Raw genomic sequence first — 23,769 nt, forward strand, 5'->3', positions numbered from 1 at the left:
TATCAAAGTAGAATTTTTTTTTCTTTAGTATACGAAAAAATATATTGATATTATCTTAATAATAAAAAATTAGGAAAACGGTTGACCTTAAAGGCCATCCCTGCAACTTCTCGCTAATTCCTTTAATACTTGAGCGCTTAAAATTGCACCTACGAAGTTTTTGAGCTCTTCGAGCTCAAAAATACAATCTATTTGTTGTTTTGAGCTCTCCAAGCTCAAAAAATACCTTTTCTATGCTTCTGAGCTCTGTAAGCTCAAAAGTTTGATAAAAGTTTCATAGAACACTATTTTTTGAATTTTCAAACCGCAATAACTTTTGAAAGAATGAACCGATTTTTTACGCGGTTGGCGGCATTCTACGCAGTTTTTTAAGCCTCATAAAGAATTTCTAAGTTTCAATTAGTCAAACTAGAAATTTCGGAGTAATTCCGAAAAAACACTTTTTTGGGTTTTCTTTCCTGCATGATATCTCTCGAACGAATCAACCGATTTTGACCGGATCAGCGGCAATCGACATGGTTTTTTGAGGTTAAGAGCTGATTAGTTTTTGGAGTTGATCGATAGAGCGGTTTAAAAGTTATTCCAAAAAAACCACTTAAAAAAAAATTCTTTTTTACAGATTTTTTTAGATTTATCAAAATCTACTGGTTCGAATCGATCCAAATTATGGTCAAAATCTAAGTTTAGTCAAGCTCTTTCGAATGGCACCAACTGCGATAAAATCGGTCAAGCCGTTCAAAAGTTATGAGAGGTTTACGTACGGCCGTACACACACACACACACACACACACACACACACACACACACACACGCACGCACGCACGCACGCACACGCACACGCACACACAGTCAATTTGTGGATGGACATGATGAACTTGCAACTAGCCAAGCATAAAACCGAGGCAGTGCTCATCACCAGCAGAAAAACGGTAGAAACCATCAAGTTGAGAGTCGGAGAACAAGAAATCACATCACAACCATTTATCCGTTATCTGGGAGTGATGCTGGATGCACGACTCAACTTCAAGCAGCAGGTGGAACATGTCAGTGCCAAAGCGTCAGTAGTGAAGGCTAGTCTCGCACGGCTGATGCCTAACATCGGAGGCCCAATACAGAGCAGGAGGCTACTATTGTCATCAGTAGTCACATCAGTGCTCACTTACGGAATATCCATTTGGGCTGATGCACTGGAAACCCAAGAATCATGGAGAAAAGCTGGACCAATATACCGACTGAGTGCCTTACGAGTAGCTAGTGCCTTCCGCACTATATCAGAAGAAGCAGTGTGCGTCATTGCTGGAATCCTATCTCTTAGAGTTCTAGCAGAGGAAAGACGGGCCCTTTACCAACGAAAAAGGTCAACTGCACTGAGCCCTGAAGAACTTAGAATTGAAGAACGGCAGAAGAGCATAAGCCGATAGCAACTACAATGGGATGCTGCAGAGAAGGGTAGGTGGGCGCACCGTCTCATACCTCGGATCGACATTTGGCTTAACCGGAATCACGGTGAGGTCAATTACTATCTTACGCAGATGTTGTCGGGACATGGGTGTTTTCGAGAGTATCTACACCGCTTTAAGCACGATGACTCTTCGGAGTGCCCGTCCTGCCCAGGAGCTGCTGAAGACGCGGAGCACGTCTTCTTTGTATGTCCTCGTTTCGATCCACAGCGTGAAGAACTGGAGAGGATCCTGAACCAGAGAATGCAACCAGATTCACTAGTGGAAGCAATGTTGTCATCAGAAGCTGCCTGGAACCCTACCAACACGTTTGCAACAGAAGTCTTTAAAGACTTGCGTTCTACCGAAAGAAGAAGAGCAAATAGCAGAAGATAGAAGGAAGGTAGTTAACACCTTAGCCACCAGAAGGAAGAGCAGTAGCTAGATCCTCCCTTCACGAAGTAATGCCTGACGGCGGTTTCCATGAGGGATTAGAGGAAAGAAGGAAAAGGGGTTTAGGGTTTAGTGGGTAGGGGCGTTAGTGTCGAGTTTTAGTATGACGCTGCGTCAAGTCGCCACATATCCAGGCCAAACAACTATGCCTAGAATCCGTAAAAAGGATTCCCCCCCCCTAAGGGAAAAAAAAGAAAAAAAAAAAAAAAAAAACACACACACACACACACATATATATACATACAGACACCGTGACACTCTCGTGGGAATAGTCAGGGAAGCCTCCTAGGACCTCAAAACGTCGAGATCTGATGACAACTCGATTTTCGAAAAACGGGGTAAAACCAATAACTTCCCGATTTTTGAAAATTTTCGATTTTCTTAGCGGAAAGTTAAAAATAGTTTTAAACTATTCGTCTTTTAGTTTAGATAATACTAGCTGTTACTCGCCCGCTCCGATGGGCGGTTTATAGAATTGCATTTTTAAATCTAGACTTGAAATTTCATTAGACTATTGTTTTGACTTGCACAGATTCCTAATTCTATTATCGAATTGACATGTCCTTTTATCCATGTAATTATTCTGGCTAATATTCATTGTAATTTTCAATGTGCAATCATTATAACATTTCCGTGTCTTTTTTACAAAATTGAATAATAATTGATATGAAAATAAAAATTTTTTTGCCCTCCGGGCGGAAAGTGGCAACTTTCGTCCCGCTGCGCTAAACTAAGTTGCCGCTTTCCGCCTTCGTCGGACAAAAAAATAGTATACACTCCTCGGGAAGTAAATAAGAAAGCCTCAGATCACATGTTTGTTGACCTCGGCTTCGCCTCGGCCAACAATTACATGTGATCTGAGACATTTCTTACTTTACTTCCCTAGGTGTGTAATATACTATTTAATGAGCATTGAAAGTTTCAGTTAAAGAAATTGCAGGTCTCATAAGTGAAGAAATCTGCGTAGTGTATAAACATAACCAATAGAATTAAAAAATTTATTTTAAACAAATAACAATCGATTAGACTAAATTCAGTTACAATAAATATTCATTATTTTTAAGTCAAAGAAATATAGCTTCCGAATAAGTAATCACCAACATATCATATACTAAAACCTTATTTCTCCGAAACACGCTGCATCTTATGGCATAAGTATTATTCCGATCGGTTCAGTAGTTTTCGCAGTATAACCGGACAAAAAAACCAGCTCTTTATTTATTAGTATAGATTTGTTAATAATCAACGTAATATTATTTTCAATTTAAAAAATAATAATCAATCATTTTATTTCTGAATTTGCAAAAATAATAAATAAAAAGAGAGTTAAAAACTAGATTCAATAGTGAATAATTAATAAAAACACTTAAATGGGTTACATGACATTTTTACAGATTGTTTAACATAAATACAAAATAAATAATTAGATATAAATACAGAATAAATATATAAATAGATAAAATCAAATAATTATTTATTGGAAGCTATATCATGGATTGATTTATGATCTAATCTCTTGGTTAAAAAATTACACTCATACAATCAACAATTTTAAATAGAATACAACACTTAGAAAAAGTCAAATTAGCTGCCTAGAATCTCAAAACGTAAAGATTTGATGATAACTCAATTTTCGAAAAACAGGGTTAAACCCATAACTTCCCGATTTTTTAAAATTTTCAATTTTCTTAGTGGGATGTTAAAAACATTAAATGAAGGAATCCCACTTTGAAAAAATTTGGAAGGAAACGGGTTCAAAGGTGCGGTCGATTTGGCGTGGAATGATCACTATACATTATATACATTTTTTGTCTTTCATGTCTAGATATATTTTTATTTATTTGTAAAGTTCAAAACATTCAATTAACGCTTGTTACGTTGGAAACGTTGGAATCACGTTCGAGACGTTGGAAACGTTGGAATAACGTTGGACACGTTGGAAACGTTGGAATTGCGTTTGAGACGTTGGAATAACGTTGGAGATTTTGATTTGGGTCGAAAACTAGATGGTTAAAAATTCTCAAATTGCGCCAATTGACGCAGAATTATATGAACATTAATCTGCCAGAACTAAAAAAAAATCCTAAGAAAACGACTTTGGCGAGGGTACTACCTTAATAAATGATAACTAATATTGGGTTGCAAAAGCATAAAAAGCGATACGACTCACCTGTATCGTTAAGAAAATCGGTAATGAGAAGAGTCTCGTCGTCTAACGCGGTGACGAGGCTGTCGGTGCACGTGTTTGTGTTCTCGATACTGATTTTTATGCTGTCATCCTTATTCAGCCGGGGATGATTACTGGAGGACACATTGTTACCAGTACTGTAACTACTGTTGATGTTGTTGCTGTGTGGTTGGTTGAGATGCTGATGGGGTGAACGGACGGACTCGGTGCTGCTGGTGTGCAGACCAACCCCCGTGGTCGCCCTGCCGTTCACCAGACGAAGACTTGGGGCTCGCCTGCCACCCCCTGATGCGGCTCGCCCGCCCACGCCACCTCCTTCTCCCTCCCTAAAAGTCATTCATTTAATTATTTACTTATAATTATAAATTTTAATTAACAATCACAATAATAATCAAATTGAAGGATATAGTTAAATTAAGCAAATGTTACTTAAACTATTTGCTGCGAATTTTATTACTGCAACAAATAATTATTGATTCTAATTATAATGAAAATTAATAATTAGTAATTTTTGTTTATTTTAGTACTCAATCTCATATGTTTTCTTTACAAATTTTTTTAATCAGTAAATCTTCGATTTATAAATCAAAATTGTTGTTAATATAAGACAAATTTTTTTTTTTATATGAATAAAGAATATGAATAATAAAATATAAATAAATAAAATATGAATAAAAAAATTCAAGAATTTTTAGATTTTCATAACAAATTTGAGAACTAAATTTCAAAAATCTGCTTTCGCTGTTTTTAGCGTCTTAAAAGAGTCTTAAAATAGTCTTGGTTTGTGTCAAGTTTACACTGTAAAAAATTTGCGGAGTGAACGCGGAGTGAATGATTTTTAATTGATTCACTCCCAGCGGGAGTGATATTTACTCCGAGGAGTTAATTTTTATTAATAATAAAATTCACTCCGCATTCACTCCCAAAATAAATGAATTTAGAAATAAATAAATTTTTGTAAAGAAAATATTTTTATAAACCCTTTTTATATTTAATTATTAAAAAATTAATATATTATTTTTAATAATATTTCATTTTAATTATTATTATAATGTTTTTATTTATTTTTTTTTATAAATTAATTATAATTAAAAATTGTCAAAAAAAAATATGTAGATATATATATATAATCTAAATATATCTAAATATATCTAAAATATGTAGATATATATGTATATATATATATATACTAGTGGACCCGACAGACGTTGTCATGTACACACGTCTTAAATTTATAAATTTGAAGAATGAGCTTGTATAGTTAAAAACATCATTAGTTAACAATATGCAATGGGCATTCTTCAATAATTAACATTTTTGTAAATATAAGCCCATTCTGATTTTATACTCATCAAGAGCTTTCATTTGAGTACCCACATGCATTTTTGATATATTTTATACATTTATATATTTCACAAATAACATATATATAAAATATATAAAAAATGTTATGTGGGTACTCAAATGAAAGAACTCGATGAGTGTAACATCGGGATGAGCTTATATCTTTCAAAACTTCAATACTTAAGAAATGACATTGTATCTTGTCAACTAATGATATTTTTAAAGATATAAGCTCATCCCGATGTTACACTCATCAAGACCTATCATTTGAGTACCCACATCAATTTTTCATATATTTTATATATTTATAAATATTATATTATATATATATATATATATATATATATATATATATATATATATATATATATATATATATATATATATATATATATGTGTATATGTATTTATGAAAAATATATCAAAAATGCATGTGGGTACTCAAATGAAAGCTCTTGATGAGTGTAACATCGGAATGAGCTTATATCGTTAAAAACATCATTAGTTAACAAAATACATTATCATTCGTTAATTATTAACATTTTCATAAATATAAGTCCATTATGATTTTATACTCATCGAGACCTTTCATTTGAGTACCCACATGAATTTTTTCATATATCTTATATATATGATATTTATAAAATATATGAAAAGTGCATGTAGGTAGTCAAGGTCAACAAGAATTTATAAATAAAAAATCTATTAAATAAACATGTTCCCGTGGACTGAATTGTGAATCTAAACCATTCTGGAATCCACCAGAAGACACACAAAAAATTTCATTAAAATCGGTCCAGCCGTTTAGGAGGAGTTCAGTGACAAACACACGTAAAGAAGAAATATATAAATAAAGATTAATTTTGAGATTTTTTTTGTAGAACGAAAATTCATCCTTATTTTATTTATTTTGAAAACTCCGAACGCGGATGTTTTTTGGAGTGAAATTCGAAATCACTCCGAAATCACTCCACAAATAAAAACTCCGGATTCACTCCCTACGTGGAGTGATTAATTACTTCATTCCGGAACTCCGAGTGATGGGAGTGAAATTCACTCCCGATTCACTCCGGATTTTTTACAGTGTAAGATCTCAAACAAACGACTTTTTTAAGACTCTTTCAAAACGATTTTTTTTGCACGGGTATATTTCACCCAAAATTTTCTTTCTCAACAAATGAGATACATAGAAAAAAAAAATGTAGAAAAAATTACAATTGTTACATCGTAATCCAAGACCAGACTTTCAATATCTTCACTTTCATAATTTTACATTTTAAAATTTACGTTGTTACATCGTAAAAAAATCTGTCTAGAAGTAGTCAAAAAAGACGCACAAACATTAATTAAAAATTCTTCCGGCTTATTTTAAAAATACCGACGATGATAAAATTTTTGTTATTTTTTTTCCATGAAAAATAAGTCTCAAACAGGTTTCAGAATAGATCGAAGTAAACAAAATTTTTTTTGACTATTTGGGATAAAGAAATTCGTTCCTGAACCAAGAATATAAAATTCTCAAAGGAAAACAGAATTATTGTTAGTTTAGAGAATAATTTTATTCTTGGATCAAGAATATTTCTCTTGAGTCAAAAAGGTTTTTTTTTTTCAATGTATGTATAAAATTATGTGTCTTTTAGAATTAAAAATTCTCAAAATTAAAGCCAAAAAGACGTAGAGTTTTTTTTCAACAATCCACTCACTTATTTTAACCCTAGACTGGTCACCCGTATAGCGTGACGCCGCATAACAACTACTCAACCTATAGAGACTCGCTATAGTGCGAGCGAGAAACTAAAAAAATGGTGACCAGTCTAGGGTTAAACCTAAAATTTTTAGAAAAATATTTTTCAAAGTTTTTATTATTTTAAATTATACAATCTTTCCATTTTAAAATTAAAAATCATCACTCACATAAAAAATAATATGAAATAATAAAATGATACTTTTATAATAAAACCTTGACGTCTTACTGTATACCACATGTAATATACCTAATGTATTTTTACTGTCAACCGCAATGACCTTTTATTGTTAAATAAAATGCGACTTTATTATATTATTCCCAACAGCTTTACTTCCAACGATTTTAATGCTGGCTTTTATGCATTCGAGAGTACGGCTTTGAGTTTTAAATTGAATTATTTAGATTTGGTCAAGATAGATCCCAGAAACCCGAGGATTAAAAAGCATTTTTAAATTTCACGCCTCTACCTCCAGCTGAGATCAAAAGAATTTTTTTTTAGCTTCACTTTGCAACAAAATAATATTCAATTTTTTAAATTCCATCACAGCTAATTTTTTGCTTTACTTTTAATCCGTCCTTTCGTAAAAAAAAAGTTTCCGCTCAAAAGGGATCATTGAATTTTTATCCTATATTTTATGGCGAGAAGCCTTAAGTATAAAAAAAATAATGGCTGATTATGAGTCGTTATTGAATAAAACGTATATTTCACGCATGAATTATCATCATTTTTTTGTTCCAATCGATAGAGCTTATCGCTATATTTGATTTACTTTTGAGGTCAGTAGATTAATTATTAATAATTTAGTAAAATTATTTATCGAAATATTCTATGCATGCTCTTTTAATATTTTCGGAAATGTTCTTGCAACAATGTACCATTAAACTTTCAGGTTTTAAACTCTCAATGGCTGCAAAGGTCATTAGTCATTAGAATCGGTCGATTCGCGGACATCATTGCATGAATTTTAGTAAAAAATTGTAATTTCGGTCTTAAAATTCAAAAGGACTTTACAAAATTCTGATCGGTGAACTTTTAGAATAAAGATTAAGGATGCACATTAAATTTAAGTAATATTAATTTAATATCGAACGAAGATACTAGATTGTTATTTGAAGTAATTGAAGTAACTTTTGTAATTCAACGTAACTCGTTTACTAACATCAATCTATCTAATCTATGAAATTCGATCTGAGATAAAGTCGAATAGCTTTCGCAAATTCTTTGGGTAATTGGAATCAACAAATTAAGATAGAAAATACATGAAATTATACTAAGAACAATTCTGTTTCAAGAACGTGCTTAAGCTATATTCAAAGCAACAAAACAAGAAAAAACAAGATTTTAAATTAATGACTTCGATATAATTAATTAATCACACTGTATATAGTTAGGATACTTTGAAAATAAATTTTAAAAATAATATTGCATGAAAAAAAAGTAGTGTAAAAATCGCTTCGGGAGATACAAGAACGGAATCACTTGTGGTATCCACCGAGTTGATTTAACATGAGCGATACAAAATCTGTACCTGATGTATTTTTAAATCGAACTAACTTGACGCCTCCTATCTAGCCTCGATTACAATACGCAGTAAATACACAAAATCATAGGTTACACATCCCTTTGAATTTATTATTTTAAGAATAATAATAAAAAACATAAATGTAAACAACGTAGAATTCTACGTAATACAACCTGTACTTAGACTGACAAGAGTAGTTGGTTTACGCGTGCGTTAGAAAATGAATTCACACTAGGTACAGTGATACAATTTTAGTATTACTGTAATTTTAAAACTAAGCAACTTTCAAGATGCAATTCTAGTATCATTTATGTTATAATTTTAACACCAATATTTTTTTCTAGGTGAGAAAAGGATCAATTATCAATTGGTTGATAGAAAATCTGACGGAACGAACTTGTAGAACCAACGAAGTATTTACAACTCCTACAAAAACTTAAAATATTTAACTATCACCGATAAAAAAATTTGGAAAACGGCTGACCCTAAAGGCCATCCCTGCAACTTCCCGCTAATTCCGTTAATACCTGGCCGCTTTTTTTGAGCTCTTCGAGCTCAAAAATACAATCGGTGTGTTGTTTACATTTACAAGATACCATTTCGATGCTTTTGAGCTCTTTGAGCTCAAAAGTCTGATAGAAATTTCATAGAACACTATTTTTTGAATTTTCAAACCGCAATAACTTTTGCATGAATGAACCGATTTTTACGCGGTTGGCGGCATTAAACGTAGTTTTTTGAGCATCATAAAGAATTTCTAAGTTTTAATTGGTCAAACTAGAAATTTCGGAGTAACTCCGAAAAAACACTTTTTTCGGTTTTCTTTCGTTCACGATATCTCTCGAACGAATCAACCGATTTTGACCGGATTGGCGGCGATCAACGTAGTTTTTCAAGGTTGAGAGCTGATTAGTTGTTGGAATCGATCGGTAGAGCCGTTTAAAAGTTATTCCAAAAAAAACCACTTCTGAAAAAATTTTTTTTCTTATTTTTTTTGAGAATTCTCTAAATTTCTCAAAATCTATCGGTCCGAATCAATCGGTTCAAATTATCAGGAAATCTCAGTTTGGTGAAGCTCTTTCGAATGGCACCAACCGCGATGAAATCGGTTCAACCGTTCAAAAGTTATAAGAGGTTTACATACTTACACACACGCACACACACACACACACACACACACACACACACACACACACACACACACACACACACACACACACATACATACAGACATAGTGACACCCTCGCGGGAATAGTCAGGAAAGCTTACTAGGACTTCAAAACGTTGAGATCTGATGAAAACTCGATTTTCGAAAAACGGGGTGAAACCAATAACTTCCCGATTTTTGAAAATTTTAAATTTTCTTAGCGGGAAGTTAAAAATAAAAAAATAAAATCGAGAAAAAACATGAATTCAGGTCAAGGCCTTTCTGATGATATACCAAATCTAACTGTAAAAATTCCTTTTCTACTAAGAAATTTTATATTCTATGCTTCATACATTTCGCTGAAATTCATTTATATACACAGAGCAAGTTTGAATTAACTTAAAAATCGAAAAAAATATAACTTATATTATTCTAATGAAAACATATTACTAATGAGAATAAGTCATTAAAAGTATAATTAAATATATGCAGAGTACTCAACCTTAAATAAATACAGCTCAACGCGCTAATTGTAGTCTAATTATAATTATTTTCTTATTTTTGAACAAAATTGAAATATTTCAATGGTAAAAAATATTTATTCAAAAGATTTGATAAAAAGTTAGGCAAGTTTATTACCTGGAGCAATAATTTCAAATGAGCAAACAATATATTTTTGTACCAATTAAATGTACCTTGAAGCTTTGCTTTAATTCCTCTTAATTACGGAAAAATAAACTATTAAAAATATATTACTCTTAAAGTTATCCATGTTTGTCTTGGTTAAATAATAAACACAATTTACGGGAATTAAGTCGTTATCTTCTATAATAACTAATGAAGGGTATAATGACGCAATCATTTAAGAAAATCAGATGATAAAGTTTACTATATCTTTCTTTAAAATTTTGTGATAATCTATCTATATAATTAAAAAAAGACCATTCGAAAGCCGAAATGGAAATAGATTTCTCGAATAAAAAAAGAAAAACATAATTTTTATGGAATAATATTAATAACAATATACAACTTCTGTTACAATAAAAAAATGACATCAAAACGAATGCAAAAGTAATAGTATATTACGACCCAAAGCCGGAAAGTTGGATTTCCTCGGCTACGCCTCGGCCATCATATCCCATACGTCAGGGCATCCAATATTCTGGTCGTGGGTTGTATACTATTTTTCTTGCTCTCCAGCCGAAAGTACGTAACCCCGGGAAAGGGGTTTTGCCGGGGGTGAGGGAGGCACCGCCCGACTTATGCAAAACCGAGGCGAAGCCGAGGTTTTGCTGGTCGGGGCGGGCATAATAAAAAAGTAAAAATTAATAAATAAAAAAAAAATAAGTTATTTTAAAGTTTACTAACAAATGCTTTGATTAAGAGAGATAACATGCACAGAACTCGTCACAAATATTTAAACTCGATTTAATAACAAAATTAATTTTTTTAAGTTGATTAAAAATTATTTTTTAATTAGACGGCTAAGAAAGATTGAAATTAAATTATTAGAAGCTTGTAGAGTACATGGATTGTTTTATAAACATTGCTTTACTAGCTGTCAAAATATAAAAGAAAGCAAATAAAATTTACAAAACTTTTATATTATTTTCTAAAATTTTATTTAAATTATTTTTGCTGTGTTATTATTAAATAGTTCATTAACAATAATCTAGTCAGAAATTATTTTTATTTATTTGACATTTTTTGGTTAGTTTTTGCGCTGACACATTACATACAGACGATGTTGTGACTGTTATATACAGTTGAAACTCGCTGTATAGGCCGGTCGTGCCACGAAAATACGAAAGAACGCGAGGTTCTATGCTGCCGGCCAGAAAATATGCGTAGCGCGCATTTGTTAGAACAGGCCATAAAAGTTGCTCTTCTTGGAGTAAAGTGCGTCCAGGAAAAGCGTACTTTCGGCTAGGAGAGCAAGAAAAATTTCATTAAATCTGTCTGAGAAAGTACACAGTAAATAATTTTGCGTCATTGCGTTAAAAAATGTTGTGTTAATAATTTTTGTGTTAAATATTTAACACTTTTATGTGTAAATTTAACATTTATTGTGTTCAATTAACACAGAAAAGTGTTAAATTAACACAAAAAAGTGTTAAATATTTAACATAAAAATTTTTAACACAAAATTTTTTGACGCATTGACGCAAAATTTTTTACTGTGTAGGTAATTTTTGGCCTAGACTGATAGTGAGGTATGAAAATTAAAGTTTATTTAATAAGCTTTCAGATGCAATTTACAAAAATTTTACAAGTTATCGCATTCATTAGTTATTTCGCAAAGAAACAGTAAAATTGCCAATTTTTAAGGATTTTGAAGAATTCAAATTTCTGTCATTCCTAAACTATTTAATTTAAAAAAATTAGGAAAACGGTTGACCCTGAAGGCCATCCCTGCAACTTCCCGCTAATTCCATACCTGGATGCTTAAAATTGCACTTATGCCGTTTTTGAGCGCTCTCCGAGCTCAAAAATACAGCTTATGTGTTGTTTTGAGCTCTCCGAGCTCAAACAGATAACATTTCTATGCTTTTGAGCACTTCGAGCTTAGAAGTCTAATAAAAGTTTGATAAAACACTATTTTTTGAGTTTTCAAACCGCAATAACTTTTGAATGAATGAACCGATTTTTACGCGGTTGGCGGCATTCGACGAAGTTATTTAAAGCTTTTAAAAAATCTTTAAGTTTAAATTGATCAAACTAGAAATTTTGGAATAATTTCGAAAAAACACTTTTTTCGGTTTTCTTTCCTGCACGATATCTCTCGAATGAATTAACCGATTTTGACCGGATTAGCGGCGATCGACGTGGTTTTTCAAGGTTAAAAGCTGATTAGTTTTTGAAGTTGATTGATAAAGCCGTTCGAAAGTTATTCCAAAAAAACCACTTTTAAAAAAATTTTTTTTACAATTTTTTTTTTCAGATTTCTCGAAATCTATTGGTCCGAATCGGTCCAAATTATATATAAAATTGAAGTTCGGACAAGCCCTTTCGAATGGCGCCAACCGCGATAAAATCGGTTCAACCGTTCAAAAGTTATGAGAGGTTTACATACTTACACACACACACACACACACACACACACACACACACACACACACACACACACACACACACACAGCTTATTACCAGCAGAAAAGTGGTAGAGACCATTAAGCTAAAAATCGGCGAACTCGTGCTCGATGGAAAGACTACAGAAGAAGCACCGAAGAGATCATAGGCACCAGGCTCTCCCCCTCAAGCCTGGTGACCTATATGATCAAACAAGAGGAAAACTGGTCAGCTGTTGCAGTTTATGCACAGCACCTCCTGAAAGACAAAATCGCAGAAAGGGACCAGTAGCCAGGAGTAGGCGTCGTGAGACGCAGCACGACTGGATTGAAGTAATGCTAACGCGGTTCCAATCCAGTCCTCCCCGTACCATCTAGGTGAGAGGGGAAGAGGAATGTTTTTTTTAGTGGGTAAAAATCTCCACACTACCGACTATCGATATCTGCCGGAAGATGGGCGGCAGAGTTAACGATACCGGTGTCTTTTGAAGATCTTTTTTCGTACCTCTTTACAAAAAAAAAAAAAAAAAAAAAAAACATGCATACACACACACATACAGACATAGTGACACCCTCGCGGGGATAGTCAGGGAAGCTTCCTGTGACTTTCAAACGTCGAGATCTGATGAAAACTCGATTTTTGTAAAACGGGGTAAAACCAATAATTTCCCGATTTTTGAAAATCTGAGATTTTCTTAGCGGGAAGTTAAAAATATATAAGTATGTAAATTAAAGCTCGCTTGATAATCTTTTAGATGCAATTTACAGAAATTCGATAGGATATCGCGTTCAATTGTTATTGCACGGAAACACGGTAAAAGTGAAAATTTTTGCGATTGTTGAAAATTTTTGAATTGCTCTCATTTCTAAACTAATCGACAGATTTAGTTCATCTTAGAACTTGACTTCAGAAATCGTCCTAAGAATGAGTATGTTACGTTTTATTGAGATCCGTATAGAATTGCAGGAGTTAGAGAAGAGACAAGGCCGATTATATCGTAAAATATACATATAAATACATACATATTAGGGTGATTCAAAAAAATCGAATAATTTTTTTTTAACTTCCGACATTGAAAAGTTAGTTCTCAGGCACCTCCAGAAAATGCTCACTAAATTTGAGCTCTTAATATTGATAGGAAGATTATCCTCATCACAGTTTTACATTTTTCGTTAGTCTCTTGTAAAAAAGATCATATCTTATTAATAATGAGTCATTATTAATAAAATCTTTATCACATTTTTGTAGAAAATTAAATGATCTACAAAAAAGATCTGATATGTGTAAACGATTACATTAACCATTTCAAAGATATCTGAGATAAAAGATCAAAAAATGATCAAAAAAAAATTTTTTTTCTAATTTTCTACCATATATTGGAAAATAATAATTGTCAGATAAATATGCTATATTTTTATAGGAAATTTAATGCTCTAGAAAAAAGGTCTGATATGTTTAAATGATTACTGCAACCGTTTAAAAGATATTCGTATCCAAACCCCAATGCTTTCTGATTTCAATAATTTCTTAATAACACACACACACACACACACACACACACACACACACACACACACACACACACACACACACACACACACACACACACCTCGTGTCAGGCTTGCTGGGTCCCGCATCGGGCGCCTCTCCAGGTGGCGAATAGGGGAATGCCCGGCATATCTGCACGCCAGATGCGTCGGGTACCGAGGAAATAGAATACTCGGGGTGGACCAAAACCTAGCAAAAGATGATATGAAAATGCCAGATCAATTTCAAACATCGTCTACGGTGAAGAAGGGGGATACCTCAGTGCCGGCGAGGGAAGGCGTGCAAACGGGCCTGAACTCGTCGTTATCAAGCGACCGTTTGAACAGCGGAGTAGACCCCATGGCTCTACTGTCTAGCAATGCTAGCAAGGTTACAGGGAGTACGAAATCAGCCCAGATGGCAGAGAACGGACAGCTGAGCAACATTTCTCCAAAAAGTGGAGGACCTTTTGCTCCTGTCACTAATCAAACTTACCGAGGAAGAATCAACTCTGTACCGACCGTTACAGGCCAACAGTCACTAATGGAGAGGCTCGGCATCAAGCTCGAAGAGTTAGCCGAGCTTATAAAAGACAAGAAGAATCTCCATCATGAGATTAGAAAATTGGTTACATCTATCACTACAGCATATACGTTAGCCAACAAATCACCAGGCATGTCGGCCTCAACGACCCAAACAACTCCGAGTCTGACCAAAAAACCACAGCCATTTTTGGTCACTCCTAAAAAATTACCACAGCAAGGAAAGGACAGTTACAAGAAGAGACAGCTGTCCACGCCCAGCCCTTCTTCAATAATCGAGAAGCCACCACAGAAAAAGACAGCCCGGGAGGACGTCTGGACTACAGTGGACCGAAATAGGAAGAAGAAGGAAAAAGAGCATGAAACAGCGGCTCCCCCTAATAAAGCTCAAAACCAGTCAAGTAAGGGTGCCTCTAAGAAACCGAGGAAAAAGAAGACAAGAACTAAGACTGCTCTTGCTCAACTAGTAGACGGCCAAACTTATGCTGATATCCTAAAGGAAATCAAGGTCAAGGTAAGCCCTGTCGAGACGGGCGTAGACATAAAGCCTATTAAAGAGACGAAACACGGAGGCGTTCTTCTTGAAATGGCTTGAAAGACCGAAGACAGCAAGGCTTTCACCGATGCAGTAAGGTCGACCACTGCGAACATCGGCACGGTCAAGACGCTAACACCAACAACAACGATCGAGATCCTCGATTTGGACGAAATCTCTACCGAGAGCGAAGTCCGTGAAGCACTCAAACGTGAATTCACTGACAGCCTGGAGGTTAAACGGGTAAATTTGACAAAACCCACACCACGAGAAAATCGGGCAGCCTTCGGCGAAGTAGACGAGGCCAGTGCGATTAAGGCCCTTGACAAGGCCTATATAATGATCGGTTGGGTGAACTGTCGTATACGCCCAGTTGCAAAAGTAACCCGCTGTTTTAAATGTCTTAGTTTTGGACACCAAACACGCCAGTGTGCGGGACCAAACAGAAGCAGGTGCTGCTACAAATGTGGCGGAGAGAACCACAAGGCCGTAAACTGCACGGAGAAGCTAAAATGCTTCCTTTGTGCTCCGGACAAAGATGCCCAGGATGGTCTATGCCATATTTCTGGCACTGGAGCTTGCAGGGCATTCTGCACAGCACTTGTAGAAGCCAAGAGAAGGCAACCTGAATAGGTACGTCTTGGCGTAAAACCTACTGCGCCAGCGTGTCTTTGAAGATAAAATCGACGTCTGCTTTATCTGCGAGCAATATCTAAACATCGAAGGTAAAACATGGTTCGCAGACGAAACTGGCACGGCAGCAATTTGGATTGTGAACACAAAGAACGTTACCGTCAACAACAGCGGAAGTGGAGCAGGTTTTGTCTGGACTCAAACCCTCACAACCTACTTCATGAGCGTCTATCTTTCACCTGACGAAGGGATTAGTGTGTTCCGACAGAAACTGGCAAATATAGAAGATGCGGTCACTAAGTTCAACAGCGAAGTCATCGTAGCCGGAGACTTCAACGCTAAATCAGCTGAGTGGGGCGCTGCTTTCTCCGACATCAGAGGTAACGAGGTCGCTGACGTCGCGGCTAGACTCGACCTCATAGTGCTGAACACCGGGAGCACCACGACCTTTAGAAGACCAGGGTACCAAGAGCCCATCCTCGACATTTCGTTAGCGACTCCAAGGACTGCCAACATGATCGAAGACTGGACTGTATCCGAAGAATACAGTGGCAGTGACCACCAGTTTGTGACATTCAACGTTGGATTGTCATCTACTCCGGTTTCACAACGCGACCTTTCTAAGCGGAAGTGGAATGCCAGAAGGCTTGTTCCAGAGGCATTGGGAGCTACACTTGCATGAAGCTGGTCTATCCTTCAGAACAACCCGACTCCGGATACCTGCAGCGAGACGGAAAAGGCAATGCTAAATATGATGAAGGAGATTGCTGCCGCATGTGACGCCTCTATGCCGCGGCTGAAAAATAGGAGTTTCCACAGGCCGGCGTACTAGTGGTCAACAGACATAGCAAAAGATGTCATAAGCTACGTCGCCGCGCAACGAGAGCCGCGAAACGCTCCCCAAGCGAGGACTTGTATTTAAAAGAGTACAAGCAGGCCAAAAAGACGCTAAACCGAGCCATTAAAGCAAGAAAAGCGATATTGTGGAAACAGATCTGTAATGATCTTTACAAGGACATCTGGGGCAAAGCCTACCAAATTGTCACCAAACGACTTGGAAAGGCTTCACCAAAAGCGCCGAAGTCTCCTGCCTTAACGGACAGCATTGTAGCGGAGCTTTTCCCCAAACACCCATCGCGGGAGAAGAAACACTACGCTAAAAACAGCGAAGGAACACCCTTCACAACTAAGGAACTACAAGACGCGGCCAAGTCACTCAAAACAGGAAAGGCACCTGGACCTGATGGCATCCTAGCAGCGGTGATCAAGATTGTAGCCCTGGAATATCCAGACATACTCCTGAACACCTACAACGCATGCTTGGCAACTGGCACGTTTCCCGCGGTCTGGAAGCGGCAGAGATTGGTTCTCTTAGACAAAGGAAAGGGAACCCCCGTAACACCTTCGTCGTTTAGACCACTCTGTATGCTAGACATTGCTGGAAAATAATTAATTAAATAATTAATTAAGCAAGGCTCAATAATGGGGCCCGATCTATGGAATGCGGACTACGACGAGCTTCTTGAAATCTCGCTACCAAAGCAAGTAGAGCTAACGGGTTTTGCAGACGACGTTGCGGCCACGATAGTAGTAGACAGCGTAGAAGAGGCCGAATTACTGGTCCGGGAAACCATTGGCGCCGTCGAGACCTGGCTTGATAAACACCACCTAAAACTCGCCAAGCATAAAACCGAGATGGTTGTTCTGACACGTCAAAAATGGTTCCCAAAACCATTCGCTGTGGACATGGAAGGAACAACACTGACGTCAACAAGGGCCCTGCGCTATCTAGGGGTAATGATAGACGAGAAACTATCTTTCCGCGAACACCTTGACAGTGCATGCAAGAAAGCCAGCAAGACGGTGTCTAGCCTAGCAAGAATCATGACCAACACCATGGGACCAAGAACCAAAAAGAGAAGAGTTGTTCTAGAAGTAGTCCACTCGGTACTGTTTTTTGGAGCAGAAATATGGGCAGACATATTGAAACAGAAGACCTACCGACAAAAAATAGTGGCAGTGCAGCGGCGAGGCGCTCTCAGGGTTGCCTGCGCCTATCGAACGGTTTCCGAAGCGGCTATATTGGTCATTACGGGAGCCGCACCCATCGACCTACTCGCGTTTGAGAGAGCAAAACTCTATGACGCTAAAAACAGTGACGAAAACATGAAGGACGCAAGAACGAGGATAAAGGCGGAAACGCAACAAGAGTGGCAGGACCGATGGACATCGGGAGAGACGGGCAGATGGACGGCACGCCTGATCTCAAACATCAACGTCTGGCTTTCTCGGGAATACGGAGAAACGGACTTTTTCTTGACCCAGCTATTGACGGGACATGGGCAGTTCAATGCCTATCTTTTTAAGATGGGACTGCACAGCACACCAACGTGCAAATACTGCCCAGACAAAATTGACAACGTCGAGCACACGTTCTTTGAGTGTGACCGGTGGAAGGACTACAAAAGCAGTACTGATAAAATTATTGGCACCACGCCCTCTCCTGAGAGCTTAGTAACCTGCATGATCAAAAAAGAAGATAACTGGTCAGCTGTCGCAGCCTATGCGCAGCGCCTTTTAAAGGAAAATATCGCAGAAAGAGACTAGTAACTAGAAGCAACCGTCGTGAGACGCAACACGGACTGGATTGAAGTAATGCTAACGCGGTCCCGATCCAGTCTTCCCCGTAACATCTATGGGGAAAGAGAGAGGAGGATGTTTAGTCGGTATTGTTGTCAATCATATTGACTTCCGAGTCCGACATACCCAGGACAAACATCTCGTCCTGGTATACGTAAATGTATTTGACCTCCTCTATAAAAAACACACACACACACACACACACACACACACACACACACACACACACACACACACACACACACACACATACATACAGACATAGTGACACCCTCGCGGGAATAGTCAGGGAAGCTTCCTAGGACCTCAAAACGTCGAGATCTGATGAAAACTCGATTTTCGAAAAACGGAGTAAAACCAATAACTTCCCGATTTTTGAAAATTTTTAATTTTCTTAGCGGGAAGTTAAAAATTAGAAAAACTGTTGACCCTGAAAGCCATCCCTGCAACTTCCCGCCAATCCTATACCTAGACGCTTAAAATTGCACTTATGACGTTTTTGAGATCTTCGAGCTCATAAATACAATTTGTGTGTTATTTTGAGCTCTCCAAGCTTAAAAAAATAGCTTTTGTATGCTTTTGAGCTCTTCGAGCTCAAAAATTTGATAGCAGTTTGATAAAACACTATTTTTTGAACTTTCAAATCGCAATAACTTTTGAATGAATGAACCGATTTTCACGCGGTTGATGGCATTCGACGCAGTATTTTAAGCTTCATGAAGAATCTTTGTTTAAATTGATAGAACAAAAAATTTCGGAGTAATTCCGAAAAAACACTTTTTTCGGTTTTCTTTCATCAACGATAACTCACGAACGAATCAACCGATTTTGACCGGACTGGCGGCGATCGACGTGGTTTTTTGGTGTTAAGAACTGATTAGTTTTTGGAATTGATCGCTAAAGCCGTTTAAAAGTTATTTAAAAAAAACCCCATTTAAAAAAATTTTTTTTTGTAGTTTTTTTGCGATTTCTCAAAATCTACCTGTCCAAATCGTTCCAAAGTATATTCAAAATCTAAGTTCAGTCAAGCCCTTTCTAATGGCACCAACCACGATCGAATCGGTCAAGCCGTTCAAAAGTTATGAGAGGTTTACATCCACACACACACACACACACACACACACACACACACACACACACACACACACACACACTCTCTCTCGACGAGAAGAACGTGCCAACATATTTTCGCAGACTAGTGATTAGCTATTTTACAGATAGAGTGCTGAAATACCATACAAAGAATGGTCCGAAAGAGTATGATATAACCGGTGGTGTGCCACAGGGCTCTGTTCTTGGTCCACTTCTGTGGAATATCATGTACGACGGGCTCCTGAGACTGAAGCTTCCAAGATGTGTCAAACTGGTAGCGTATGCGGATGATGTTGCCGCAGTGATCGTCGCCAAACACCTCGACGAGATTCAACATCTGTTTGACATCACTTTTGAGAAGATCAATCAGTGGATGGATACAGTGAACCTACAACTGGCCAAGCAGAAGACCGAAGCAGTGCTTATTACCAGCCGAAAAGAAGTTGAAACAATTAAGCTAAAAGTCGGTGACCGAGAAATCACATCACAACCTCATATACGATATCTAGGAGTGATGCTTGATGCCCGACTCAACTTCAAGCAGCAATTGGAACACGTCTGTACGAAAGCGTCAGTAGTGAGAGCTAGTCTCGCACGATTGATGCCGAACGTCGGAGGCCCAAAGCAGAGCAGGAGGCGACTAGTCATCAGTAGTCACATCGGTGCTCACCTACGGAATATCCATTTGGGCTGACGCACTAGAGGTGCAAGATTCATGGAGAAAAGCTGGACCAATATATCGTATGAGTGCCCTACGAGTTGCAAGCGCCTTTCGAACAATATCAGAGGAAGCAGTGTGTGTCATTTCCGGAACTTTGCCGCTCAGAGTCCTAGCTGAGGAAAGATGGAACCTTTACCAACGAAAGAGGACAACCACACAAAGTACCGAGGAACTCAGAGCTGAAGAACAGCAGAACAGTATCGCACGATGGCAATCGCAGTGGGACGCCGCGACAACAGGGAGATGGACACACCGTCTCATACCGAAAATCGACGTTTGGCTAAACCGAAGTCATGGCGAGGTCAATTACTATCTGACGCAATTGTTGTCAGGACATGGATGTTTTCGGACGTATCTTCACCGCTTCAAGCATGATGATTCACCGGAGTGCCCGTCCTGCCCAGGAATCAATGAAGACGCGGAGCACGTTTTCTTTGAGTGCCCACGATTTTACCCACAGCGAGATGAGCTGGAGATGATCCTAAAGAAGAAAATCCAACCAGAGACAATAGTAGAAGCAATGTTGTCATCAAGAGCCTCCTGGAACGCCATCAGCACATTTGCAACAGAAGTCCTTATAGACTTGCGTTCCATCGAAAGAAGAAGAGCAAATGACAACAACTAGAAGAAAGGTAAAATAACACCTTAGCTACCAGAAGAAAGAGCAGTAGCTAGATCCTCCCCTCACGAAGTAATGCCTAACTGCGGTTTCCATGAGGGATTAGGGGAAAGAGGAAGGGGTTTAGGGTTTAGTGGGTAGGGGCGCTAGCGTCGAGTTTTAGTATGACATTGCGTCGAGTCGCCACATATCCAGGCCAAACAACTATGCCTAGAATCCGTAAAAAAGATTCCCCCCCCTTAAAAAACAAAAACAACAACACACACACACACACCCATACATACAAACAGACACCATCGCGGAAATAGTCAGGGAAGCTTCCTAGGACCTCGAAACGTCGAGATTCGATGAAAACTCGATTTTCGTAAAACGGGGTGAAAACAATAACTTCCCGATTTTTGAAAATCTTCGATTTTCTTTGCGGGAAGTTAAAAATTTTTTTTTGATAAATTTTTTGAACTTTGATCTCGGATATCTTTGAAATGGTTAATGTAATCGCTTACACGTATCAGATCTTTTTTGTAGATCATTTAATTTTCTACAAAAATGTGATAAAGATTTGATTAAGAAATTGATTAATAATGACTCATTATTAATAAGATATGATCTTTTTTACAAGAGACTAACGAAAAATGTAAAACTGTGATGAGGATAATCTTCCTATCAATATTAAGAGCTCAAATTTGGTGAGCATTTTCTAGAGGTGCCTGAGAACTAACTTTTCAACGTCGGAAGTTAAAAAAAAATTATTCGATTTTTTTGAATCACCCTAATATGTATGTATTTATATGTATATTTTACGATATAATCGGCCTTGTCTCTTCTCTAACTCCTGCACTTCTATACGGATCTCAATAAAACGTAACATACTCATTCTTAGGACGATTTCTGAGGTCAAGTTCTAAGATGAACTAAACCTGTCGATTAGTTTAGAAATGAGAGCAATTCAAAAATTTTCAATCGCAAAAATTTTCACTTTTACCGTGTTTCCGTGCAATAACAATTGAACGCGATATCCTATCGAATTTCTGTAAATTGCAACTAAAAGATTATCAAGCGAGCATACATAAACTTTTGAAGAATATGCATTTTCTGAATCCGCTTGACGAGCTGAGTCGAAATATAGCATAATTTTTGAAGAGTTCCGTCATGAGGACCAATGCAATAGTTAGATTTCTATGAAATCTACTAAAAATAAGAAAAATTCAATCTCCGACATATTTATATGATAAAACGGATGTTGTTTGTTAAGTATAGTATCATTAGAAAAATTTTGATCTAAACTTGTGGCTTTTCGAGTTTTTATATGGTTTTCAGCGATAGTTGATTTATTATGATAAATTAATGGAGTAGTTCTAACTAGATTTGAAATTTCAGCAATATAAAATTTGCTTATTTTGTTTTGTACATGTTGATGTGGGTTAATAGTAAAATATTCATCCATATAATTAAGATAATATAGAAAATTTTATGACGGGTATATCTTTATTATAAAATGGGTTTTCAAAGTTAAATTTAGTACCATCAGAATGGTTTTAACCTGAATTTATGTTTTTTCATGGTTTGATATTTTTTCGGCGATAGTCAATTTTTTATGAAAAGTTTTTGGAGCAGTTTTGAATTGCTTATTAATTCTATAGGTATGTTCCGTGACATTTTTCATGAAATTATTGGTAATCGGTCCTAACGTAGCAATATTACTTTTTTAATTTATCTCAAAAATGCCCTAGCTATCCATTTATTGTGATTAATAATATTGAAAAATCATTCTTAAAGTTTTTTTTATTCATATTTCGTAATTATCGGCACACCCATAGTGACTGTAGGTCGCTTGATTTTAATAATTAGTGTAGTTAATTTTACAAATGTATCTGTACACAGTGTTATCTTATCCATAACTTGTCATATAGTATATTAATTTTCACTTCTTATAACATCAACATTACATTATTTTCCTGGTAGGTCAAATAAGCTCTTAAAAGTTTTTTAACCGAATAACTTCCCCTCATTTTTCCACCAATCATGATAATACGCCGCACTAAATTGATAATATCTCTATTAATTTTTTTTTAATTAATTGAGTAGCGGCATGAAAAATTTTGTGTTCAAACTTTTCAATTTCTACATTAAAAATTAATCATCAACCTATTATTAATTAATTAATTAAACTTATATTTTATTTCGAGACTCGTTCCCGTGATCAATAACACACACACACACACACACACACACACACACACACACACACACACACACACACACACACACACACACACACACACACACACACACATATATATATATATATATTAGGGTGATTCAAAAAAACTTTTTTTTTTTATTTTTTAATTTTTTAACGTTTTTAATTTTTTTTTTTAACTCTTACCTTCTCAAATGTTTCTATTTGATATAAAAAAAATGCTCACCAAAGATGAGCCCTATAGCTCAACTCTAAGGGGTCGCTATTTCTATTTTAGTTTCCCATTTAATTAACATGGGAAAAATTCTTTTTTGTTTTAAATTGAATTAACACATAATTTACGCAATTT

At 36.4% G+C, this 23,769-nt stretch overlaps 1 protein-coding gene across 9 annotated transcripts in view; it reads right to left on the bottom strand.

Annotated features, from left to right (window-relative positions):
* Positions 1-23,769, bottom strand: part of LOC123264105 (potassium/sodium hyperpolarization-activated cyclic nucleotide-gated channel 2) — a 251,655-nt gene that overhangs the window by 91,384 nt on the left and 136,502 nt on the right. For all 9 annotated transcript variants that reach the window (XM_044727188.1, XM_044727187.1, XM_044727191.1 and 6 more), the window contains one exon: positions 4,063-4,406. In XM_044727188.1, the coding sequence (XP_044583123.1) occupies positions 4,063-4,406 (344 nt within the window). The remainder of the gene's footprint in view (positions 1-4,062; positions 4,407-23,769) is intronic.

The sequence above is a fragment of the Cotesia glomerata genome, linkage group LG4 (assembly GCF_020080835.1).
Source record: "Cotesia glomerata isolate CgM1 linkage group LG4, MPM_Cglom_v2.3, whole genome shotgun sequence".
NCBI classification, from domain to species: domain Eukaryota; kingdom Metazoa; phylum Arthropoda; class Insecta; order Hymenoptera; family Braconidae; genus Cotesia; species Cotesia glomerata.